The sequence below is a fragment of the Fusarium odoratissimum genome (assembly GCF_000260195.1).
Source record: "Fusarium odoratissimum NRRL 54006 unplaced genomic scaffold supercont1.1, whole genome shotgun sequence".
Classification (NCBI taxonomy): domain Eukaryota; kingdom Fungi; phylum Ascomycota; class Sordariomycetes; order Hypocreales; family Nectriaceae; genus Fusarium; species Fusarium odoratissimum.
This window is the reverse complement of record NW_022158687.1, coordinates 1,539,658-1,564,151: the sequence shown is the minus strand read 5'-3', so window position 1 is coordinate 1,564,151 and position 24,494 is coordinate 1,539,658. Positions and strand designations below refer to the sequence as shown.

Here is a 24,494-nt window from a genome sequence, read left to right as displayed (position 1 = left end):
GTGATGGCGGATACTACCTATACAGTAGTAGTGCGCGGCTCTGCCCGGCTAGGCGTTGGTTTTCTGGGTCCGTATTCGTGATGCCGCGGATCTGTCGAGTGATGCCAACGAGACTGATAACTTTCTCAAGTCACAAACATGCGATCAATTCCAGATCCTGGTGACATCCATATCAAACAAGACTGACGGCCCAGGCAATCGGAATTGCTAGCCGAAGCTTGGCCTAGCTCCAATGCAATGCAATGTCATGGACGTTAGGTTGGCTCATAGCGAGCGAAAAGCAAAAAATAGGTAACTAGGTAGAAAAAAAAGTCGAAGAGACCCCCGGAACATTACAAGAGCCCCACGACACCCAAGCTTTCTCGGCCGTGTTGGCCCATCAGAATGTCGCATGGACCCCCGTGCGCGGTGCTCCCGCTGTTAGTGGACCACCAATGGAAGACAAGCTTCTGCCCATGTGGCGTCGACCCTTGGCTGTCGGTTGCACAACGACATTGCTTGGAGTTCTGGGGACGACTTCTGTCGATGCGCTCCTCTTCTGTTGGCAACAACTGGCGGCTTTGCGACAGGCAGCGTGCAGCGTGCCTGTCTGTGTGTGGCTAGCCTTACCTGCCTACAGGTATCCATCCTCCTCGCCAATTTGGTGCGGGCCCAAACATATGTACTACGTATGGACAGGCCCCTCGTTGAGTCGACATCCGTGGAAATTCACCGCGTTCGTCTATCTACTTTTTTTTCCCCAGCACGATTTGCGATGGATGATGCTGGCCTGCAGCTGGTTTATGGGACGAACAACGAAAAACAGGCACACTTGCTTAGCTCTAAAACTTCTAGGAAATCGCCTTGAACTTTGATTTCTCTCCTGTCCTATCTTGGGCTGGTCTGGTCTGGTCTGCTTTGCCCTCTACATACATACTGCTGTTGCAACAGCTTCGGTGCGATATCTGTATGTACGTGAGCTCCAACTTTACCTCATCCAAGGTTGGGATCCTCGGCACCTGGAGCCCATCAAGCACACCATTGTACACGTACGGATACAGTACTGGAACTCCCAAGGTCTAGTTTCCTGCTGTCGTATCGGAGGGGCAGACGAATGCACCAGCGGCTTCCGGAGCTACCCTTGCCAATCTAGTGCTTGAAGTCTATCCCGACTGAGTGTACTCGGTGCCTCCACGTTGTATCGCTGCCCTATTGTTGAGATTCTGCCTTTGCGCCGGCCCAGGCATTGGCGATATCAGGACCTCGACAGCCAAGAGCCTGCCGAGCCGCCATTGCTCTGTCAACATAAGCTTCCACACAACAGACCTGACCGTTGCCCGAGTTCAGGCCAAAGCGTGTCAACGGCTTTAGGGCTGGTCATTGGGATCTTCAAGAAGGCGCACGCAGAGACCACTCGCACCTCCTGCGCCGTTGTGACCGTGTCATGACATGTCCCCACCGCTCGGTCAGTCAGATCGCCCTCGACTGCTACCAGCGACAGCATGTCGTCCTCGGGCTCATCCTTTACTTCCTCGTCGCTCGGTCGCCCGCCAACATACGGACGAACATACGTCAGTCCGGTTGATTCAACCTGGACTCCCACCTCCGGCATATCAACCATTTCTGCTCCGACCACCGAGGGGTCGGGAACTGGGACCTCGGTACTCGATTTGGGACCCCCAGGTTTCCAAGCAACAATGTGCGGTTCTCCCGGCCCGCGGTTGATATAAATGACGTTTCATCTGGCTGACACTGGGATACATCTAGAATTCTTTTTCAAGATACTCCTGACGAACGAGTCGTTTACTTGGGGCCTTGGGAAGTGGTGGGTTCTGAGCAGCGCCGTGTTCTATGGCAGGGTAGCTACCAGAACGAATTGCTCGAACACTTCTGTATGTAGACTTGGCTGCTGCTTTCCACACCCGATGTCAGCTAACTCAATTCACTCTCAGTGCCCTCCGACACACCCTCCGACATATATCCTCATACCCTCCACTCGCGTCATCGCCCGTACTACGACCCTTCGGACATGGAAAGATATCTCACGTTTCAGGAACCTCACCGGATTCGATACACAACGGAAGAGGGTGTTTGTATACATGACCAGTACGTCACGATCAGATATGAGTTCACGACAGTCGAGAGCTCTATTCAGTTTCAGGGAGATTTGCGCAGAAAGGACCTAGTTGATTTCTATGACGTCGACGTCGTTTGGACAAACGTCCATGGTCGCACAGATGGCTTCGGCAAGGTGAAGGGGATCGGTGCGATTCAGAGACTCAAGCTGTGGAGGGATCGATATACCACTTTCCACTCCCTCAGCGTGTGTGCGAATAAGACGGATGGCCAATACCGAGAGTATGATATTCACTCGTTCGACGGGGAGCTGCGCGGGCGGGACGACCGCGCAAAACAGCTTCGACTCAATGCGTCTGGCAGACGGCATACTTCGGGCGACGACCAACACTCACACCGACGCTTTTCACTGCCGCATCGTATGCGATCTCGAACCAGAACGAATGATTCCTCCGAGCCAAGATCATTGCAGCAGCCGACTCTCGACATACGATATCTGGCCATCCAGTTTACTGAGCGTCAAGGTTAGAATCCCCTCGCAGGAGCAACGGCTGCCCTGGCCGGATCTCCAAATCCGTCTCCCGACATGTCAGCTAACAGTCAGACCAGCATACCGACGATTTATCGAGACATGGCTTTATTGCCACAGTTCGGACCGTGAATTCAACGGCATCCCATTTCCACCAAACCATTTCGAATTACCCTCGCCGCAGATTTTGCCGGGACATTCTCCCGATTTACCGGTGTCAGGATGGCCGAGCCACATGCTCGAATCGGTGCCAGAACCCTCGGATGCGGCCGAAGCTACGCCTTGAAAGGTCAAATCCGAGTCAGATGCCATATCAGTATCCTCGACCAGTTGCACCACCGAGACGAGCCACATGCTCGTGCTGCAGTGCGTGCCCAAGTGGGGTGACAGCAGTTACAAGGTTTGACGTTGACACCTCACACCCTTTCACCTGTCAGAAATGAAAGCGCTCATCGAACGCCGCCCAAAAAAGGCGATAATCAGCAGCCGCCCGTAGGGGATTGGCTGGTATGTCAAACAGAGGTTATCAGGCTGTATACCTTATGTCGCTATCCGTGGGCAGACAACGGGGAAATGCTCGGGGCGCCCCCACACCCACTCTGAAAGACCCCGCGGTGCCTGGATCGTACCATGGAGCTGTGTCGTCATTGAGATGCACAACCCGTCATGAATGGGAAAGTTCATAAACTCAACTCAAGCTTCCCTTCCCCCAGCGTCGCTCACTGCTGCCACTGCTCCCCGTTCCTGATACACACTCAACACCAAACCATTGACCCCTTCAACGTCGCTCCATCGGTCATGAAGGTCATTCTCGCCATCAATGCCGGCTCCAGCTCGGTCAAGATCTCGGTTTATACTGCAGATAAGAACGCGGAACCTCGTCAAATCGCAGAAGCCTCAATCGGGGGATTGACTGCCCCGCCAGCAACGCTTGCTTATACGCGTCGCGGTGAGAAGGTGGTCAAGGCGAAAGAGGTTGCCGAAAGCGTCAAGAATCAAGAGGATGCTTTCGACCTTCTCCTCAAGACATTCATTGACGACAATGAACTCAAGGAGATATCTTCAAAGGAGGACATTGCCATCGCCAGCCATCGCATTGTCCATGGCGGAGACTATGATCGGTCGCAAGTCATTACCCAAGATGCTTATCACCACCTTGAAGAACTCAGCGACTTGGCACCGCTTCACAATGGTGTCGCCTTGAGCATCGTCGATACTTGCATCAGCGCGCTACCCAAGACCATCAACGTCGCCTGTTTCGACTCACAGTTCCACACAACTATCCCTCCACACATCTACACCTACCCCATCGACCCAAAGATCGCAAAAAGCAATCGCTTACGCAAGTACGGATTTCACGGAATCAGTTATGCATTCATCACAAGAGCCGTGGCCCAGTATCTTGAAAAAGACGTCGACAGCTTAAACATGATCGCTCTGCACCTTGGTAGCGGTGCCAGCGCCTGCGCCATCAAGGGCGGCAAGAGTTGGGATACGAGTATGGGGCTGACACCTTTGGCGGGCCTGCCTGGAGCGACTCGAAGCGGCAGTGTTGATCCTAGGTAAGGCGCTCAATCCCTCAAAAACACCCTTAGCCCGGAGTCCAGAACCCTGAACCATGCCCCACCGGATGCGGCGGAATGCTACTCTCATCAGATCATACATGAGATCCGGAACCGAGGGGTGGGATCAGGGTCTTCCTTTCTAAATTAAGGTTCTTGCATGCTGACCCTTGCCAACCTTTACAGTCTCGTCTTCCACTATGCCTCCGATGTGGGGAAACTCTCCCCTGCATCCACCAAACATCTTCACATTTCAAGGGCTGAAGAGATCCTCAATAAGGAGAGCGGCTGGAAGTCCATGACGGGCACGACCAACTTTGGCGTCGTTGCCGAGTCAGACGAGCCCACCCACCGCCTGGCCTTTGAAATCTTTGTCGATCGCATTGCCGGCTTTGTCGGCTCTTACTTCGTAACCCTCGAGGGTCGTGTCGATGCTTTGGTTTTCGCAGGCGGCATTGGAGAGCACAGCGCTAAGCTTCGATCTGCTGTTGTCGAGAGGGTTGCCTGCTTAGGCTTTGCCCTCGATGATGCTAGTAATCAGGAACCTATCAAGGATGTGGTCCAGGAACTCGGCAAACGCGATGCCAGGCAGCGGGTGCTAGTCTGTCAGACAGATGAGCAGCTGGAGATGGCCAGATTATGTGCAGAAAAGGAGGATATATGGGAGTAGGGAACCGCACATGGTACGAGAATTATGAAGTATGATGACAATTAGTTGAGTAACGATACCGGATGATTTGATGATCAAAGCATATATACATATAAAAATTAGACTTTTATTTCTCATATGTAACGTGGCTGGCATGTGCGTTTTGGAAATGTCTCAGGCTTGTCAGAACATTCCATGCGACGAAACTCAGAAGCGCGTAAAATGAATGGAGTTACCTGCCGACCATCAGGTCATTGGTTACCAAGAGCATACCATAAACAAGTGTTACAATGTGGATATACGTTTGTCCTTGGCAAAGCAGAGTCTTATGAGTATTAATCTAGATTAGCTTGGCTAGGTAGGTAGGCGATGACAAGCTCACAAGGTATTGCAATAATGAGCCATAGCGTTGATGTTGAATGGAAACAGCAAGTCATCGTTAATTATGCTGGTGATGAAAAAAAAAAAAAGAATTTATGGCATACACCAGTGTAAACAAAGGTATTCTATCCCTTCACATTGATTGACATTAAGTGATGCTTGGCGAGAAGATGAGCGAAAATTCAAAATGGTATCAATTGTGTACAGTTCATGTGTTGAATCCAGAGTAGGGGCCCCAGTGATGGCACCTATCCAACTCCTGGGGACTACACATGAACCTGCCTCACTGCCGTCTAAATACAGCCGTAAGGGGCAGCGACTAAGTGTGTACTAATGCCGCTGTCTCGTCTTCTTCCGGCACCCATGCCCCTAGAGATGCCCGATACAGCCCTCGAATGGGCCTATCCCAAAAGATCTTATAGTTGAACAAAAGTTGGAAACATGAAATCGTGAAACCCCGCCAACGCCATGCGTTTTTTGCCCTCGAGTTTGAAACTCCAAGAGGGTGCGTCCTGTCGTCATTTATCTAAACCGTGTGCCTTATATGGGGAGAACCATCCGTGTAGCCATTCGTATACTTGCGACACCGTCCAATCCCAGACACCTTTTGAATAAATGATAAATAGAAAAAGGAAGAATAAAACAAACCCATCCAAGTGGAAAGAAAACGCCTTTGAATCCGGGTTGCTCCTCGTGTGTTCATACAACGCCGTATAGAAACAATACATTGAACAGAATAAAAGTGCACCAATGTCTGTGTGGGTCGGGGGAGTCATGAGAGGAATTGTTTGTGCCCCCAAGGATCAAGTCGACAGGTGGAGTAAGTTGTGTGAAGATAGAGATAGGACTTGTCAGAGGATTAAGATTATCAATAGAGTAATGCCTGAGAAAAAATCTTTTTTGGAAGGAGAATGCCAGGGGTGAGGGATCCAGCATTATTCACTTCAGACACCAGAACCCTCCTGGCATGCTACGGCCATAGCGAGGGCATCCAGACCGCTAGGTGTCCTACCAGCAACAGGGCGGTTGAGAATGGGCAAGTTGCGGCCGCCCAACTCCCAAGATCCACTGTTAACACTGGGTGAGGTCAGTGGGGGGGTGGGAAGGGGATAGGGATCAGCGTCGCGTCGGCTTCTGGACGAGGATGTGCGGCTCGCGGAAGGGCGCCCGGATGTAGAGTTACGACGAGCGTCAGCTAGGGATGTCCTGTGACTGCGCTGGCTAGTAGAAGAGCGACTCTTATCCTTGAAGTGGGTTTCGAGATGTTGCTTCATGTTGTCGGCGCGAGTGAACTTCTTCTGGCATCCCGCAAAAGTACATTGAACAGCCTTCTCTGCAGTGTGAATCTTTGAATGGCGCGAGGCATGACCTGAGGTGGTGAAGGTCTTTTCGCAGCCATGAGTGTCGCGGTACCTGCAGGGATACCTCTTTCCGGGGCGCTCGGGCATAGGCGAGGATCGGGGCTGGCTGACCATCTCAGCGTCGTAGGAAGCTGAACGGGTGCTATCGGCGTATTGGGCATGCTTCGCCTCCATGTTGTAGTCTTGAGGAATTGTGTACATGACCTGTTGTCGAGGGTAGTAGTCGACATTGGGAGTCAGAGGAGAAAGAGGATCGTTGCTCATTTGAGAGTCATAAGAGTCGGAACGAAGAAGTTCGGGAGTGTTTGGCGAAGAAGAACTGCTGCCCGGGGTGGGGTATGATTGAGTGAAGGCATAGCTGGAGTGAGAGTGGAAGCTGAGCGGTGGTCGTTGCGTTGGCTGCTGCTGCTGTTGTTGTTGTTGTTGTTGGGAAGCAGTTTCGTCGTTAAGGAGTGAAACCCGTCGACCAGCGGCGTTAATTGCGTGCATTGTCATTGCGGCAGTAATTGTGAGCTGCTCTTGATAATGTTGGCAGTTGCAGTAAAATCAGTAGAACACAGCTACTGATCAGATCAGACTGAGTGACTCAATGCGCCTGGGTATGGTTGCAGCTCCGAGGGAAGCGAGGCGGAACCAAATAGCGGGATGGCTAGTCGCGGAGCCTGTCTGGACTCGAGGGGACCGAACGAAGGGATTGATAGCTCAAAATCGCCTCCGCTTTTTAGAACACGAGACTGGTGGGTTTCTCGTGGTCTGTTGCGTGCGTGTTCCTGAAAAAAGACAGGGGTCCGGTAGTGGTAACGAAGGGAGCAAGGAGCTGATGATGGCGGTGTCAATTCTGCAGTCTTGGTAGTAAGGAAGCAGAGTAGTTGGACGTTTGGTATCAAGTTCATGTATTGCACAGAAGAAAGGAAAGATCTGGCACAAGTGCGGTGATTGTTGTTGTTTAGATAATGGAGGTTGCCGAGGAATCCAGTAGACAAGCCAGAGCCAGAGCCAAGGAGCAACGATAAAACAGGCGGAAAGGGTAACTGGATACACAGCACAAGAACGGATATAACAAGCTAGTATCCGTTGATGATCAGCCCGAGGTGAAAGCAACTCTGTAAGATGAGAGAGTATCGTAGTAAGTAAATAAAAGTATGAAGAGTGAAGAACACCAAACAAAGCGAGGCTGGAAATGATGGATGGCTGGAGCTTAAGTTTATAAGTAACCCGTTGGATTTGCAAGGAGGAAAACAAGGGGAGTGAGAGTACGTACATGACGGAGCGAAACAGAGCACACGCCTCTTGGTTGGGGGGGTAGTATCACGGGCAGTAAGAGCAAAGAAGGGAAAAGAAGGGATAGAATTGGGGTGGGAATCAAGCATGGGATTTTTTGCGCAACCCCATCGATCGATGAGATCGAGAAAAATGTCGAGTCTGAATTGAGAGTTACGATGAATGGACGTAACTTGGGTAGGTTGGCCTGGATGAGCCACACCCTAGAGCATGGGGTCCACCAGCATCAGGCAGTGGTGTGCCTTTATCTCCTTTTTCTCCTCTTCTCTCCCCTTCTGTTCAGAGTGTCAAGAGTGTTCAACTTGGATGGAGAAGAGGGGGGGTGTGAGGAGCATTGTGGCACTGGCCTCCAAAAACGAACCCTGGGTTGGCATAGGAAACTCTCCAAACAGGCACCTGCCCTGAGAGTCATCAGCAAGCTCCCGCTCCCCCTCACCATATGTCCCAAGGTAGGCCAGCCAGGGCTCGGCGGCCAGGCTGGTGCAACCGCTGAGACGGTTTTGGCCGGAACTTACTGGAGAACAGTGGAGGTGGTAGTGGTAGTGGAAGTGGTAGCCCCCACTAGCCACCTCGGAGTGATGAAAAAATAAAAGCACCTCATGGACCGGATTAAGAATATGGTGGGTTATGCCTTGATGTTCCCCAGCTACGCAGCCGACTTGACATTTCTGAGCATGTACGTAATGTATCCAGGACAGAAGGAACTGCATCGGGCATCTCCAGATTCCTTTCTCTGTTCGCTTCTTCTTTATCAAAGAAGAAACTCCATTATGGTGGTTTCTTCTATTTGCTGCGGCGCGATTTCGCGCTCTTGTTTTTGTCTCTTCCTTGGTAGGTGGGACACAGGCTGGTGTGTGGTGGCTTGCCAGGGACGAAGGGGCCTTTAATGGCCTCCAGCTGCAACCACCGAGCTCTTGCCAGGGTTGATGAAGGATAACCGCCAAGGAACAGCAGGGTGTGAGGCGGCCAAGGGCTTGCTTTTGACCTTCTTTTAGCGCAAGCCATCTCTAGAGCCCTTTTGCTGGGAACACTATCCCCCAAATGGCTCTCCCTCAGAGAAGCAACTGTAGTCCTTCACCTCACCTCCAGCTTCCATGTAATGTCGATCATTCGCGACCATCTTCCTCAGACTAATTACAGCAAACGCATGGATGCCGAATCTTGTTGAACTTCACCTCGCTTTGCTTTCGGCTCAGTTTTGCTGCAGGCAACGACTTCCTTACAGGGCTTTCCACCCTCCTATCCCGTTGCTACCACATAACACGCCCTGCCTTAATTGACACTGGACTCACCCGGCGCCCACTCGGTCGGATGCTGCGCCAGGAAACATTTCCTAATCACAACGCACAACCCAATACCTCTAAACTCAAAGATCCGTATCAGGGCCGTTTATTCTTTGATTTTGCACTCGGTCGAGAAACCTTCACTCGACCGCATTGAGCTGGCCGCGGCGCGACACGCTCATGTTACAACACGTTAGTAGTGTTGACCACGGTACCATATCTGCGCACCAAGTGCGGCCCTGCTGATGAGTTGACGACTACTGCACCTACTGCACCTATCCTACGGAACGGTACTCCGGGACTTGGACCCTGATTTCCTAATTGTAATCTCGATCCCTAGGCTTGGGGCGTCACCATGACGGATAGCCGGATCAGACGAGCTAGTGAGAGAGTACCTGGGACCCCGAGACGTCGTACATCTTCTAATCGCACCATGGTGACGTCAACTCCATAACGGCATGCCATTAGCAACAGGTCCAGACTGTCAGAGGGACGCTACAACAATCGCTGAATCTCTGGCCAACTGAGCGACTCCAGCTCCAGGTAGCGGCAACCCTTGGTCATTATCAGAGCTATAGTTAACAGTTACACAAAAGCAAAACGGACCCAAGCACAGTACACATTGTATGACAGACACTTTCCCATACAGCTCATGCAGGGCTTAATCCTGTCACTTTCAGGAAACTGTCTGTACTCTATTGGTCGGACCCTGCAAATCCCCTGCCACCCAGGGGCTCGCATGCCCAAGTTCAACCCAAAAAATATGTTCAAAAGAAAACAGAGACACAGGCATCGTGTATTGTGAACTTGCACTTGAAAAGCCAGTCAGCTCTAGGTAAACTAAACAACCTACCTATACAATACAATATATGGTGCTTCATGGAGCGATTGGCTTTCGGTTAACTTTTCCCCGCTCTTCACCCATACTCGCCTCTCTTCAACACCAACGTGCTTATCAACGACATTCCGAAGGAGGGGGCAAGCAAGGGGAGGCAAGAAAACTCAGAACCCTTATGCTACGTGATAAAAATAACTGATCTAAAGGCCTCCCAAGTTCACATTAAGTTTGGTTGAATATTTTTATCACTTTCCCAAGCTTTCTTGCTCCCTGAGAGGCTCATGCAAGGCATTGAGCGAAGAGAGGCGTCATGGTGACAGCGTCTGGCTGATGAGATTAAAGTACAGGCCCTCTAGCAACCGTAAAAAAAAATAAAACTGCGGCTTCGCTCGTGGTTGACCCACTAATAAGACATCTGCTCCATTTGCTGCCCGCAACCAGCAACGGGCTTTGGGGTGAGACGAGGGCGGGCCAGAGTGGATCATGCCGGGGCACGTTCCCCAGAGCTAGAGTGGCTAGCTAGGGCTAGTAAGGCACAAACACCCCTAGATGCTACGCTGCCTGAGTTGCTTTCAGCACCTCAGCGTGTCTGGTCAGCTTCGCAAGCAGGTAGAAGTGGAGGCGGCGGGGGGCGGACGACAATCCCCTTGACGCTAACGCTTCCAGGGTCGTCCCCAAGGGTCCCCATCAGAACTGGGGATAGAAACTCCATCGACCAATAATCGGAAAAGATCGAGAAAATGGCGATCAAGGGAGTTCTACTGTGGGTTCAGGGTGGGGACCGATCCAATGCCAACATTTTTACTGCTTATGGCCTGCGCCAGCCGCAACAGCAGCAACAGCAGCAACGTCTGGATAGATTCGGCCAATTAACCCATGACAAGTGCCAGAGGGCACAAAAACTTCTTACAGCAATGGAAGCAAACTGAACCCGTTCTTCGTTGCCATGGCTTTGCAGGTGTACACTGCTCGAGATTAACCCGAATATGTAGCTTTGGTTTTGGAAGCCACATGGCAAACAACAGCATCATTACGGTCCATTTGATAATCTCGTGCTCTGTAACTTGACCATCAGAATGGCGTGCCGAGGAGTGAATTCTCTCGTCAAACATCGTCTTGTTGTTTCTTGGCCAATCAACCTTGTGCGGATGCCCTCCATTAGTCACCGTGGGAACTCTATCTTGTCGTTTCTCTTCCCACAGCGCCCCCATCAACAGTGCCTGCGATTTGTTTGTTTGGGCGCGGACCCAATCCCGGGCGCCGAAGGGTGTCACAAATGGAGTTGACGAACCCTGTTGAAGACTCGACTTCCACTCAGCTCAGGTGGTTTCCCCATCTCGGCAACATGGGGTTGTTGAAGGAGCCATTGCAACCAATGACACCCGGCGACACTTCCTGATAACCTGATGAATGAGGAGGTTTCCCATATGATCCGTTGAAGCTGACTGGCTCAGTTCTGACTGATTGACCCTGGCCTCTGACTCCTTACACCCCTCTCGAATCGCCAGATTGACTTCCACTTTGCAGCTGCGTATGCCAGGGTTTTCTTGACACGAAGGACGAACTTTATGTTCCTTGGTCCAATACGAGTAGGGTATTCCTCCATTTCATCAGCACAACCTCGATCTGAAAACCAATCTCTGCAACCTTCCGGTCGTTTTGCTCCGGAATGCCAGTCATGTACATCGGGCGTGCTTTTTGAACCCTGAAGCCAGCATTCAGGGTCCCTCCACTATCAGTTGAGAGGCGGATGCGTTTACAAGCAGATAATTGTTTGCAGATTTACAGCACTTCCATCGCGCCCCATTGACGTCACAAATCCTAGCCGAGCTACCTTAGCTAAATGAATCCAGTGTCACTCGGCCTCTTCAGGGTGGAATAACTCGTATAGAGCTCATCAAAGTCGATGAAAACGATGAGATTGTTCGATCCGATACGTGATCTGGTCAATACGTTTCGCTACAGCGACGTTCATCTTTCCAGCTATGGATGACATGGACACCAAGCCTTGACAGGGCTTTAGGGATCTGTCTAGGATAATGAGCTATCGCTTGTAAATGACAGGCCCCATTTGTGCATGACATTTCTTCTCTTCAATTCTGATGACGCAACTGGTCGGACCAGGCTGAGAGATCTTGGTCCGAGCAACCGACGGGCACGATCTTGATGAACTGCTGGCGGAACATTTGCAACTGGAGTACCTTCAACATCCAAAACGGGCCACGGGATGGAGACAGACCTCGCTTTAGGTCGAACACTTAATTATCAAAAACCTCCGGGGAGTAGCTGGGCCGGAGGCATGCTCCGTTAAGCATTCAAGATTGCCGTTTCATACCAACCGGGGAACAATCTTGATTTCGGGCTGCAGGGCCACAACAGAGTTTCAAAGCCGGCCTAATGAAGCGGTCGGAGATCGAAGTGCTTCCAGAATACTGACTAGACTGGCTCGAATGGGAATGCACGGGCTGTACTCGATCACAAAAACCAGGAAGAATAAAAAGTACGCAGATGACCGCAGGGTCGACTGTGTCAGGCAAGTTCCTTGGTAACTGAGTAAAAAAAAGCAACAAGGGTCCTGTTTGACTGATCAGCGGGGCCAAAACGAGTGGCGGCAGCATGAAGCGCATCGGCTTCCACTGAGTGCGATCGAAGCATCGAAGGGGATCGGGTCAACGATGCTCAGTTGAGATCTTAAGTCAGGAGGGGGATCGGTCCCTTTTGACTTCTTAGGCGGTGCACTGCGTGGAGTGCGCGTGGTCGGACGCCCTGGCAGGCCAGCCTCATCGGTCCCGTCCGCGTGGCTCTCGAGGGTCCCGCCGCCTCAGCGACCGAGGGGGCTTGAGACCAGATATCAAGGGTTTTCAGGGAGTCAAGGAGACAGGGGGAGGGGCGTGAAGACATGGCGCCGGAGAAGAGGGCCCGTAGAGCACGAAGGGATCAATCTAACCTCAGGGACCCCGGCGATCATCCATCATCTTCTAATTCCCCAAGGACAAGGTTTATCTTGGGCAAGGCACGTCTCCCGGGCTCCAGAGAGAGGTCTAGTGAAGCACACATGGCGGGCAGGGACCAAGGAGCAAGGCATCATCAACAAACAGACTTAGTGTCGCTAAGATGACCTGGTGGAGGGAAGGTGGTTTAGGGGACCTCGACTATGACGCGCCGCTGAGCCATGATGCGATACCGTACCCTCTTTCGCTTCATCACTCGGGACGCCCAAGACCACATCGACCAATGATGTAACCAGGTCGACGACACCCTCGTTCCTTCAGGGTAGATTGTCAGGCACAAGCGGCAACCAGCTGGACGCCAAACCAGTCAGCCGGAGCCAAGCAGTTGTCCCAGGCTCCCACCAGCCAGTGGGAGCGAGTCCGGCCACGACGGGGATTTGCTTGGTCGTGGGCGATCCTCGTCGTCTACGAACCCAAGGTAAGGTAGTGCCGAAATCTCTCAGGTATCATTTTATTCTTCAATCTTCTCTGGGTCATGCAAGTGCGTGCCAGGCTATCACCGCCTTTCTTTTTGTATGGCATCAACTTCGATATGTTTCCACCACTTACATGCCAATCCACACAAGGCTACATTCTCCTTGATGGGCCTTTACTATGTTGTGTTGTTTTGTCTTGGCAACTTGGTGGTTCTTATCATCTATAGGTCGAAGAATTTATAGCTATGCAAATTCGTTCACGATAGTAGAGTTTACCGATCCTTGTATTTTCTCCGCTTCGTATTGCTTTGATGGTGACATGGTGACATGGTGATATGATGGTGTATTTTTTTTCGTATGATGTTTACATATACATGAGCTACTCAGGAAGCAATAGAATAACATGTCACCAAAGGCGTCATAATATCTTCCCGCACGAAATCTCAATGTCAACCGCGCAATGCAACTATATCCGTTCGGTAATCCTCTTCTCGGCTAACCTAACCCACAACATCGCATGCGTTAACTATCCTTTCCAGGATAGACAACCCCAGACAACCTGGTGCTCTCTACCGCCCCCGCCATCCTTTCTGATGTGTATGGTGGCATCGCCTTTTCATCCTGACAAAGTCCAGGCTGTTGTATATCAACATTCTTTGCGTCACCATGCCACCATGGATCCCTTGGAAACAAGGAAAGGGGTACTCGATCAATCAGGCCCGGCATTGAGGGTGCGCCATGCCAACTTTGCTCGTCTGTTCCAATACATGGCATTGTAACAGCTGGAGGAGCAATGTGTCGTAAAGAGTACTGAGACAAAATTCTCATATCTCGATACCCTGAAACAGATGTTTCTGGCGGTGTGCCGGTATCCTTGTCAAGACAAGAACAGGGCCATCAGCTACTACTGTACTGTTACCCTGTAACTGTGGCTGTGACTGACGAGTCCGTCCTTGATAGGCAACTTGGAACTTGGTTTAACCTCAGCCTGAAGAGCAAAAAACGGCCGCGCCATGTCAACGTACGTCCGGAATCTAGGAACACGACCCTGGTGTAACTGCGAAAGGAATATGCACAGCACAAAGGGCCTCTCATGATGCGACGTAGAATCCTCTCAGTGAGAGAAAGGACCAATATGCTACGACCATGTTTCCCGTTTGACAGGTCACGTTGATGGTGAATTTTGCTGATCACTGTCGATCGATCGAGATTTGTGATTTATGTTTTTCCTTGGTCAGCCCGTTTTTGGATTAAACACCCTGGTGCCTGTGTCAACTACTGGACTGCACGGAGTACTGTACGGCAAACTTGAATCTACCAACGACTTTGCCTTAGTTTCGAGCCTTGTCCAAGCCGGTTTCTCAACATTACGGTCTCGTGTTCAATCACATTCCGGACCAAGGACAGCATGTTGTAACCAGCCAGAGCCATTCGAAACTACCAGAGATAGAGAGCTAATTACTTTCCCATGCTACTCCGCTCCTGGGACTCGTAGATCCCCCCCCTGAAACGCCGTTTTCGCCAAACACCTGCCCGAATGAAATATCCGTCTGTTTCTTACCGTGCACTCTTCAACTATTCCTCGCTGATCGTCGTAGTTGGTAGCAATGCTGCGCGCGGGGTCGCTGCAGGACCGGTTCCCCGAACCGCAAGCCGTTGTAATACATGATCATCATGATCACCATCGGCGATGATCATGATGATGCAAATGTCCGCTTTCCCATGACAGCGCTGAACTTTCCCATGACAATCAAGCCACGTAGTGTCCCCTAAAGCACCAAGTTAACCTGTGGTGTAGGAATGATACTGAGGCCATAATTATTTTGATGCTGAGGCACTCGTTTTGGTTGACCCTGTATCGACACGTTTGGCTGCCGGGAGCTCTGGCACCTTGAAAACGCTTCCACTTGACGACCCCCCGACCTGTGTGAAGCTGCCACCCTTGAACCAGCGGTCCTCCTCGGCTTTGCGCTTCTTGCTGAGCTCTGCCTGCATCTTGGGGTCAACAAGCTCCAGACCTTGGACGGGTGTGAATGACAAAGACGATGCTGTGCCGGTTGCTGAACCGATGGTGCTGCCAACTCCCGAGGCTCGTAAGCCGCGTCCTCGTAGATCAATGTTAGATGCTTGGCCAAAGCCACCGATAGACGACGCAGCACCACCCACGGTGCTGTTTCCGCCCCAGCCCTTGTTTTTGGCACTGAGCTTTGCGCGTGTGCGCTGGTCGATCTGGGTACTGCGAATGCGGCCGTCGTTGGACTGACCAATCATTCCCATACCAACAGTTGACTCGCCAGTGCCATATCCAACCTCCCTCTCCTCCTTGCCAAATGCCATGCGGTTTTGTTGCTTGCGAAGATCAGTCATAGCGAGAGCCTCCTTAGCCTTGCGAGCGCGTCGTCCACCTCGCTTGCGGGATGGCTTGTCGTCTGGCACAGGGAGCGCACGCTGTCCTTTGTTGGGAGGTGGCTCTGTCAGTTTCTCAAGGCGTTCAAGACAAGCTGATTTGAGCTCCTCTCCTGTGGATCCGTCAGGACTGGAGTGTGTGCGATCAACCCGGGCAGCCAGAACTAGCTTGGCTGACACGATTCTCAAGGCTTGCTTCTTCAAGTCGCTGGGAATGCCTCGGATCATCTCCGAGTTGTAAAGGTAGCCCTGCTGCCGAACACCTATATTCGTAGCAAGCCCCGAGTGCTTCTTCTTGGATCCCCAAGAGGCGATGTTGCAAGCAGGCGTCTTGGAGAGACCTGTCAGTCCGCCTGCCGCGTTGAGGAGTTGGGCGGCCGTGAGAGAACCAACAAGGGCTGTCAGGTTTGGCGCAAAAATGTTCATGCGCGACTGCACGTACTCGGCGAGAGTCTGCTTGGCCTTGTTGAGGGCAATAACCATATCGCATGCCTTGTAGACGCGCTGAAGCTCTTCGGGTGTCATCTCGTGGCCCTTTGACGTGGTGGCCTCCACCGTCACTATCATGAGTGACGGCCCATCAAGGACGGACTTGAGGGTTATTCCAAGCGGGTTGTCAGTCGAAGTCTGCAGGGCCTTGATACTCTCCGAATCCAACGGGCCATTTCCGATGATGGCAACGACCTTGGCATATTCGAGCGGCGTCGTGACAAGTCGCTCGAGCTCAGGAAACCTTGTCGAGTAGTGGTCGCGAATGAACTTATGAACGAGTACAACCTCGCCATCGATCTGGGTTGAAAGACTGTTGGACTGCGTCAGAAGATGATACTCGGGATGATCTTCGATGTTTCCGACGTTGGTATTCTGGGTCGCGGCTTGCGATCGGTAATGTGCGATTCTCTGTAGCGTCCGAGGCAATACGTCAGGGCTATCCGTCAAAAGAACTGATGTAAACGAATCGTCCATCAAGATGCGACCGTTGATGCGGCTCGGGTTGAAGGGGGCAGTACTAACCTCGAGAACTGGTTCAAGCGTTTGCATAAGGCTGGCAACGCTTCTCACATCCTTTACTCCTCCAAGCTGCATCTTCTCGACCTTTACTTTTGTTGCTTCGGAGTCTTCTCTGTCGTTCAATCCATCATCCGAATCTTCGTCGTCCCTCGTCTCAGCGTCGCCATCCAGCTCCATGGCGTCACGGTTGCCGGTTGCCTCTTCATCCTTGATGAGGCCATCATTCAGCTCTTCTTCGGCCTCATCGCCTGAGCTTCCAAAATCGTTGAGGAGATCGTCTGCGACAGTCGACATAGTGGCGTCGTGTATAGGAAGGATGGTATGAATGAGTAAAGGTGATTGTCGCGAAATAGTTTGTGGAGTAGGTAATTTGTCTTGACTATAAATACTTCCGCTTCTAGGCTGCGAGGCTACTGAGCGCCACATAAATAAAGTGGAACTCTCTGTCACATTGAATCATAATTGGTTGGCTGCCCACACACTTTTGCGCCTTGCTCTGTCGCGTCGCTGTTGACTCTCAACTCTATTTCATCACCTTGACTCTCCTTTTCATCTAAATTTTGCTTCACACCAAGAATAATCGCCATCATCAACTTGAGCCCTCGAAAGTTGGCGATCGTACGATGGAGTCGTCCAGAGGGCCACCGAGGGTGAAGAACAAGGCCGCCGCGCCTGTTCAAATCAGTGCCGAACAGCTTTTAAGAGAAGCTGTCGACCGTCAAGAAGTTGGAGTGCAGGCCCCCACTCAACGATTTGCTGATTTGGAAGAACTTCACGAGTTTCAAGGACGGAAGAGAAAAGAGTTCGAGGACTATGTGCGACGCAATCGACTCAACCTCAACAACTGGTTGCGATATGCTCAGTGGGAGTTGGAGCAGAAGGAATTTGCCCGCGCCCGGTCCGTCTTTGAGCGCGCACTCGACGCACATCCCAACAATGTTCAGCTATGGATTCGGTATATCGAGTCGGAGATGAAGGCGAGGAACATCAACCACGCGCGAAACCTCCTGGATCGTGCCGTCGCTCGCTTACCGCGCGTTGACAAGCTCTGGTACAAATATGTCTACATGGAGGAGATGCTGGGCAATATTCCTGGAACGCGGCAAGTATTTGATCGATGGATGCAATGGCAGCCAGACGAGGCAGCATGGAGCTCGTACATAAAGCTTGAGAAGCGGTACGGCGAATTCGAGCGAGCAAGAGAAATCTTTCGGACCTTTACCATGATTCACCCTGAACCCCGGAATTGGATCAAGTGGGCCAAGTTTGAGGAGGAGTTCGGTACTAGCGACCAAGTGCGGGAAGTCTTTGGGGAGGCCGTGGAGGCATTGGGAGATGACTTCGTCGATGAGAAATTGTTTATCGCCTATGCTCGTTTCGAAGCTAAGCTAAAAGAGTATGAGCGTGCTCGTGCGATATACAAGTATGCCCTGGACCGACTACCAAGATCGAGGTCAATGATTTTACACAAGGCATACACAACATTCGAGAAACAATTTGGCGATAAGGACGGAGTGGAAGATGTTGTGCTGTCCAAGAGGAGAGTATATTACGAGGAGCTTATCAAAGAGAACCCGAAGAACTACGACGCCTGGTTCGACTACGCAAAGCTCGAAGAGACTTCACAGGACTCTGACAGAATTCGAGATATATACGAGAGGGCTGTTGCTCAGGTTCCACCGACACTGGAGAAGCGGCACTGGAGGCGATACATCTATCTCTGGATCTTCTACGCCATATGGGAAGAGATGGAGGGACAGGATGTTGAGCGGACACGGCAGATTTACAACACCTGCTTGGGTCTGATCCCACACAAGAGGTTCACGTTTGCCAAAATCTGGCTCATGGCGGCGCATTTCGAGATCAGACAGGGTGAACTTACCGCAGCGCGAAAACTCCTTGGACGCGCGATTGGCATGTGCCCAAAGGACAAAATCTTTAACGGTTACGTTGACCTTGAACGCAAACTATTCGAGTTCGTGCGGTGTCGCACTCTGTATGAGAAGCACATCGAATACAACCCGGCAAATTGTCAGACATGGATCAAGTTTGCTGAGCTTGAGCGCGGTCTGGATGATCTGGACCGCACACGCGCCATCTTTGAGCTTGCTGTCCAGCAACAACAGCTCGACATGCCCGAGCTTCTATGGAAGGCGTACATTGATTTCGAGGAGGAGGAAGGTGAATACGAGCGCACGCGAGATCTTTACGAGCGCCTACTTGAAAAGACGGACCACGTCAAGGTCTGGATCAGTTACGCGCACTTTGAGATCAACATTCCCGAAGATGAAGAGGAGGAGGGTGATGAGGAACAGCCAGTCAGCGAAGAGGCCAAGGAGCGAGCACGCAAAGTATTCAAGCGAGCGCACAGGAGTATGCGAGACCGAGATCTCAAGGAAGAGTGCGTTTCGCTACTCAACGCCTGGTTATCATTCGAGCGCACACACGGCTCAGCGGAGGACGTGGAGGCTGTGCAGAAACAAATGCCACGCAAGACGAAGCGCCGGAGAAAGCTCGACGACGACTCGTGGGAGGAATACATCGACTATGTCTTCCCTGCCGATGACAAGCAGGCTGCCGACGTGTCCAATCTTCTGGCCATGGCACAGAGCTGGAAACAACAGGCGGGTGGAGGTCTTGGCGCATGAGGCTGAGCCTGAGTATGAGCATTCAGTCACTGCTACCAGGGTCAGGATACCACAGCTGGTCTACAGTGCTGTGTCCTATAGAGAGTAATGAGCATTTATCACGATATCAACTGAGGCGTCAGTTTTTGTATCCAATCGCGAGAATATGCACCACCACCACCACCACACAACACAGGACTCCATGGTGTGGGGGAGCAGAAGCCTCTTGTCCTTGCGTGAAAGCAATTAACTTTATCTCCTCTACTTCCACTTGGCTTGGGCTGCGTACCTTAAAACCACCTCGTGATCGAACAACCTCAGCTGTTTGGCCGAGCTGTCAATGAAGTGGATACTTGATAAGTGACGTCATGGCTTGATGACGTTTCGGAGCTGAGCCTCAGATTTATTAGAAACAAGAATCTACATACTAAGCAGGCCAGGGTATAAGCATCGTGGGGTTTATTGGAGTACCTACGGGATATCAAACGATGAGCGACAGGTACAGAACAGGGATTTGGAAGACTGTAGTGAGATCAAGGGAGAACAACCCGTTTTTACTTTTGAACCTAATTGTAGGAAGCCGTTGTCATTCACATCACCCAGTAAGAGCCAAATATTGTTTCATCAACACCAAAGACGTAACAGGTTTTATTATAAGCCAGAGTCGTTCATTATAGGTCATGATTCGTCAAGGTATTCTGGGGGCTGGTAAATCGACCCCCAAGAACCTCATCTGCTATCCAGCATAACAAGTTGTTCATCCAGATATCCAACATGGCAGAAGGAAAGAAAAAAAAGAAAAAAAGAACACATCGTGCCATCCACATACATCTTTTCGTGTGCCCATATCCCGTTAACTTTCAAGAGACACGTCTTGCCATCTTCACAGGCCAATTCCTGATTTCTTGTCGCACTTGGTCCAATCGCCGAGTCTTGATCTGCAAGCCCCCCGTCTTTCCAAAAAGCCGTTCTTCCCGAGGCCGTCTACCCGTGTTCCCACCACTTCATCATCGTGCATATAGTGATTTGTTATCACCACATGCGCGTCCCGATCCTTTCTTACCGCCCCTCTCTTCCCATCTCGTTGGGTCAACTCGTGCCACTCTCGCTTGCTTCCCCGTTTCCAGTCCTCTACTAGACCCTACCCCATTCATCAACTTTGGCAGAATAGAGCAGCTCATCGTTGGACAGATATGCACGTATGTGCCGGTGTGCCGGGATATGGTTTCGTTTTTGCTTCTGTGCCTGCAGGGATCGAGCCACTGGCTTAGTATCGGCGATGGTCTATTTTAATCATCGTCGTTAGTCTTCGTCTTGAATACACATGTGAAACAAACGTGGGAGAGGTTGCGGGGAGAAAGCAAATCTGCTTCATCTATCTGATGCAGAGGAATTTCAGCAAAATGAACGCCAGCCACACCACGCAGCGCAACAGGCCATATTCACACCGTTTCCTTCTCTTTCTAGTCTTCCCATTCCTCTCCTCAGGGTTTTCATTGCCATGTGTCCAAAGAAAAAGCACTGCCGTTTGATTGGCTCAAGCTTCTCATGAGCCAAATAAGTCGTCTCGTCATAAGTCATGATTTAAGATGTTTGGAGTTGTATAGGTGAGTAAGTGTGAATGCCGCCCAACACCCAGCCAGGCTCTTAGTGAGGAGATGGCAGACCGTTGGGATTCCTTCTGTAAGTGTCTGTACCATACGGCTCTGCTGGGAAGGTGTTGCCTCTGTAAGGTTTGCCTCCGTAGTCTTGCGGGTCAAAGTATTCATACTCGATATCCGAGTCATACCCATCCCGTCGAGACGAAGGAGCCCAACTGTCTGCTCTCCTCCTACCGTCACCCATTGACTGTTGCCGTAAGCGCCTTTGCACTCGCTTCTCATGACGACGAGCCTTCTCTTGTTGGAAATTTTTGCACTCATGTGTCAACTCTTTGGCTTCCTTCATCTCGGAAATGGCTCCCTTGATGCCCATAGCAGCGATACCGACTGATGCGGCGTCTTGCATGATTGCTTTGGTCTTGAGCTTTTTGGCTTCCATCTCACTCAACCGTCCTTCCTTGACTGCTTTGTGCCGTGCGTTTCTCTTTTCCATGCTAGAATATACCTCGTGCGCTGCGTGTATAGTGGCTACTGCCGCTAAACCTGTGGTGATAATTTGCTTACCTCTCATTTTCTTCGCCCGCTTCTCATCCTCATCAGAATCCCCTAGGTCTGATGACGAAGAGGAATAATCGGAACGCCCTCCTCGTCTTCGCTCTCGGGGCTTGCTCTTGTATGACCTATCATCATCGTAATAATCTCGATTGCTGCCATATCGACGGTCATCGTACATATCGTCCGAGTATCGGCGGGAACGGCTGCCACCGCGGTCGCTAAAGTCATCTTGGTCGCGACGGCGGTAGTCATCAGCGGCAGCAGCGCCAGCTCCAGCACCAGCTCCAAGGCCTAGTTTGGCCAAACCGTTGCGAGCTTTGTCAACAACACTACGGCTGCGACTTCGCTGACGGCGCCTGTCTGGAGATGGACTGTATGAGGCACTTCGTCCCCTACGGCTCCTGGATCGCGATCGAGAGCGATCCAGAACCTTCTTTGCACCCAGGGCACCCAGGCCAGCAGTCGCAAGAGCGGCAAGACCACTTGCGCCTCCGCTGCCACCACCCTGAGACTTGGAGCGGGCTCGCGAGCGTGAGCGGCTGCGGCCAGTCTTGCGATCCTCTTCGATATCATTTCTCGAACCACGAATTAGGCGGTTGCCGACTAAGCCACCAATCACAGACTCAGCCAGGCCCAGCTTTCCTCCCTTGTCATCAGTTGCGGTGTCGACAGCAGCAGCACCTGCAGCGGCGGTGAGAATACGCTTCGTCTTTTCACCCTTCCAGCCGCCAGGCTCCTTGGCAACACGAAAGGCCTCTGTGGCACCAGCAAGGAGGGAAGCCATGGCTGCCTTTTGAATTTTGTTGGCGCCGCTGCCACCAGCGTGAGAACGAGATCTTTCGCTGGAGGGACTACCTCCCCGGCGGCTCCTGGTATCGTCTCCGCCGCCACCGGTGAGACTCTTGACAGCAGCACCGAGACCTGTAGCTGCGATAGCGCTCTCGAGAAAGTTCTTGTGTCCCTTCTTCTCCCTTGGACTTTCGTCCTCATCAGAGTAGTAATCACTATAATAACCGTCGCGGCCACGTTGAAGGATCATGTTAGCCTTTTGATCCTTCTTGGCCTGCTGCTTGTTGTAGAATTGTGCACCCTGGTAGGCAGCCAAGGCACCGACTCCGGCAAGAGCTGCAGTGGACAGAGGATTGCGTTGAATCTCAGTGCGCTCCTCCTTAGCTTCGCGGCGATCGTACAGTTCCTTACCACCCGCCAAAAGAGCGGCACCGGCGACGGCTGCAATGATCTTCTCATTCTTAGACATGCCCTTGGGTTTGTGCTTGCGCTCGCGCTCTTCATCTTCGTAGTAAGGGCTGGAGTGACCTCGATGGGAACGGCGGTCATAGTCGCGATCGCGAGGATCGTAGCCTCGGCGATACTCATATTCTTCCTCGTAGTAGTTTGGGCCGGCGGATCGGGCCCGGCGAATATCACGGGTACCAGGAGGGGGGAATTCTCGTCTGACCTCTTCTATCGATAGGTCGCTGTCCTCGCGACCGCGAGGAACGATCTCCCGATGAGTCTTTGAGTTAAAGGAATCTCGAGGGTCGAGATAACGGGGGTCTTCTCGACGCTCCTCTCGCACATAGCGGCGAGAGTAATCCCGATCGTACGGGTCGTAGTTTGACATGAGGATGTTGTGCGGTGTATGTCGCTGCTACGTTATGCAGTGGTGTAATAGTTGACGTTGGTTTATAGTTGAAAGTGGCTTTATAGTGATGATAAGCGATGTTGTTATAATACCAAGTTGACGGTTTCTGTCGATGTGAAGAGGAAAAGGACGAGGATGTGGCGGGAGGGACAAGTCAAAGAAAAGCAGCAAGAGGAACCCAGCCACAACCCAGCCAAGCAAAAACAGGGTCCTTTGATGCTGCAACAAGGGGGAAGTATGGAGGTATGGAGGTATAGGTAGCTACGCAGTACCTAGGATTGATGAAGTGGGTTATTGTGAGTCTTGTCGACAGGTGTAGAGTGTTAATAGTGGGCAGCACTGAACCTGTTTGACGTTGGTTGAGTGGATGGGACGGGATGGGATGGGCATCAATAGGACACGGAAGGCAGCAACAGAAACCATGCCTTCCCTGCTGACTTGCGATGGACCTTTGACGAGATTCAGAGACAGTTATGGTTAGACTATGCCGTTCAGTAGCTTAGGCTTCGTGTTAAGTTTTACCATAATGATAAGGCTGTTCTGCTTAACAAGACTCTCCTCGTAGCTTTCAACCGCACAAGCGGGGCGAAACAAACGACGTAATGAGGAGGGGTATACCTCAAGTTGGACGCACAACGCTGACGCTATTCGACAGGGGTCACGGCCTTGTAAGGCCCACTAGAAGCTCTTGGGCGCGCTGGGCGCTGGGGCAGCGGCACTTGATACCCAGCTGGGCACCAGCTGGGCGTCCACAGCACAGCCTGGCTTCGTTCCTAGGTTCGTCTTGCGCCACAATTATCATGCAATCATTTCCACTTTGCAACGTCTCAAACGCCCGGCAACACCGAGGACGAGACAACGTATATTCGATTGAAACAACAGCTCCGGAGATAAAATCGAAGCCGGCTCTTCTCCGCTCCTTTGCGGAAGTCAATATTAGCGTTTGACCAGGTCGATGGGCGCGCCCCGTGTCTCCATCCCTGGATCAAGCTTGTCGATTCGACGGAACCCCCCGTAGGCATTGTTCAGAGTGAGGCTCTCTGCCAAACACTCCGACCTTGGTAATTGGCTCTCAAAACTAGGGTATATCGTCCCCAGATCTCACTTCAAGCAGCAAAGATCGTCTCAATCTTTGTAAAGTGAGGCTCAGAAGTCGTTCCTCGAAGGGATACCCTAGGTTCGTGCTACCTCGGAAACCTGCATATTCGATGCGGTGCTTGTCCTCGAACCCATTTCGCCACTTTGATGAGTTGTTCTTTTCTAGAAACTCTTGTCACCTTGTG

At 51.6% G+C, this 24,494-nt stretch overlaps 8 protein-coding genes across 12 annotated transcripts; 4 read left to right on the top strand and 4 right to left on the bottom strand.

Moving 5' to 3' along the window:
* Positions 1–1,481: 1,481 nt before the first annotated feature.
* FOIG_00552 (uncharacterized protein) lies at positions 1,482–2,870 on the top strand (the record flags this gene model as incomplete). The annotated part of the gene is made up of 4 exons (XM_031196780.1): positions 1,482–1,678; positions 1,747–1,871; positions 1,932–2,579; positions 2,665–2,870. 4 exons carry the CDS (start codon positions 1,482–1,484, stop codon positions 2,868–2,870), a joined length of 1,176 nt encoding a protein of 391 aa, XP_031072547.1.
* A 380-nt stretch (positions 2,871–3,250) lies between these two features.
* FOIG_00551 (acetate kinase) lies at positions 3,251–4,816 on the top strand (the record flags this gene model as incomplete). Its single annotated transcript, XM_031196779.1, has 2 exons — positions 3,251–4,146; positions 4,333–4,816. The coding sequence occupies 2 exons, from the start codon at positions 3,251–3,253 to the stop codon at positions 4,814–4,816; spliced, it is 1,380 nt and encodes a 459-aa protein (XP_031072546.1).
* A 393-nt stretch (positions 4,817–5,209) lies between these two features.
* FOIG_00550 (uncharacterized protein) lies at positions 5,210–9,163 on the bottom strand. 2 transcript variants are annotated; one of them, XM_031196777.1, is made up of 2 exons: positions 7,799–9,163; positions 5,210–7,728 (listed from the first exon to the last, which is right to left on the bottom strand). In XM_031196777.1, exon 2 carries the CDS (start codon positions 7,030–7,032, stop codon positions 6,121–6,123), a length of 912 nt encoding a protein of 303 aa, XP_031072544.1. In that variant the 5' UTR covers positions 7,033–7,728; positions 7,799–9,163; the 3' UTR covers positions 5,210–6,120. The 2 variants fall into 2 exon arrangements, with proteins under 2 accessions (XP_031072544.1, XP_031072545.1); XM_031196778.1 differs by having other exon boundaries at positions 5,215–7,734; positions 7,799–8,256.
* A 165-nt stretch (positions 9,164–9,328) lies between these two features.
* On the bottom strand, positions 9,329–12,746 carry FOIG_00549 (uncharacterized protein). Its single transcript, XM_031196776.1, has one exon. It carries the CDS (start codon positions 11,148–11,150, stop codon positions 10,809–10,811), a length of 342 nt encoding a protein of 113 aa, XP_031072543.1. The 5' UTR covers positions 11,151–12,746; the 3' UTR covers positions 9,329–10,808.
* On the top strand, positions 11,693–15,089 carry FOIG_00548 (uncharacterized protein). Of its 3 annotated transcripts, none has more exons than XM_031196773.1 (2): positions 11,693–14,914; positions 14,965–15,089. In XM_031196773.1, the coding sequence occupies exon 1, from the start codon at positions 13,702–13,704 to the stop codon at positions 14,143–14,145; it is 444 nt and encodes a 147-aa protein (XP_031072540.1). In that variant the 5' UTR covers positions 11,693–13,701; the 3' UTR covers positions 14,146–14,914; positions 14,965–15,089. The 3 variants fall into 3 exon arrangements, with proteins under 3 accessions (XP_031072540.1, XP_031072542.1, XP_031072541.1); XM_031196775.1 differs by having other exon boundaries at positions 11,693–13,845; positions 13,906–14,978; XM_031196774.1 differs by having other exon boundaries at positions 13,380–14,173; positions 14,327–14,978.
* FOIG_00547 (uncharacterized protein) lies at positions 13,857–17,151 on the bottom strand. Its single transcript, XM_031196772.1, has 2 exons — positions 16,787–17,151; positions 13,857–16,672 (listed from the first exon to the last, which is right to left on the bottom strand). Exons 1-2 carry the CDS (start codon positions 17,075–17,077, stop codon positions 15,185–15,187), a joined length of 1,779 nt encoding a protein of 592 aa, XP_031072539.1. The 5' UTR covers positions 17,078–17,151; the 3' UTR covers positions 13,857–15,184.
* On the top strand, positions 15,115–20,128 carry FOIG_00546 (pre-mRNA-splicing factor clf-1). The gene has a single exon (XM_031196771.1). It carries the CDS (start codon positions 17,407–17,409, stop codon positions 19,429–19,431), a length of 2,025 nt encoding a protein of 674 aa, XP_031072538.1. The 5' UTR covers positions 15,115–17,406; the 3' UTR covers positions 19,432–20,128.
* Positions 17,295–24,347, bottom strand: FOIG_00545 (uncharacterized protein). Of its 2 annotated transcripts, XM_031196770.1 has the most exons (2): positions 21,576–24,347; positions 17,295–20,694 (listed from the first exon to the last, which is right to left on the bottom strand). In XM_031196770.1, exons 1-2 carry the CDS (start codon positions 23,188–23,190, stop codon positions 20,678–20,680), a joined length of 1,632 nt encoding a protein of 543 aa, XP_031072537.1. In that variant the 5' UTR covers positions 23,191–24,347; the 3' UTR covers positions 17,295–20,677. The 2 variants fall into 2 exon arrangements, with proteins under 2 accessions (XP_031072537.1, XP_031072536.1); XM_031196769.1 differs by having other exon boundaries at positions 19,985–24,347.
* Between the last annotated feature and the right edge of the window lie 147 nt (positions 24,348–24,494).

Coding starts and splice junctions, on each gene's coding strand:
- FOIG_00550 (XM_031196777.1), bottom strand. CDS start 7,032: ATGACAATGCACGCAATTAACGCCGCTGGTCGACGGGTTTCACTCCTT.
- FOIG_00549 (XM_031196776.1), bottom strand. CDS start 11,150: ATGGGGGCGCTGTGGGAAGAGAAACGACAAGATAGAGTTCCCACGGTG.
- FOIG_00548 (XM_031196773.1), top strand. CDS start 13,702: ATGATGGTGTATTTTTTTTCGTATGATGTTTACATATACATGAGCTAC.
- FOIG_00547 (XM_031196772.1), bottom strand. CDS start 17,077: ATGTCGACTGTCGCAGACGATCTCCTCAACGATTTTGGAAGCTCAGGC. Junction 16,673..16,786: donor CGCTTGAACCAGTTCTCGAG/GTTAGTACTGCC, acceptor CGGACGCTACAG/AGAATCGCACATTACCGATC.
- FOIG_00546 (XM_031196771.1), top strand. CDS start 17,407: ATGGAGTCGTCCAGAGGGCCACCGAGGGTGAAGAACAAGGCCGCCGCG.
- FOIG_00545 (XM_031196769.1), bottom strand. CDS start 23,190: ATGTCAAACTACGACCCGTACGATCGGGATTACTCTCGCCGCTATGTG.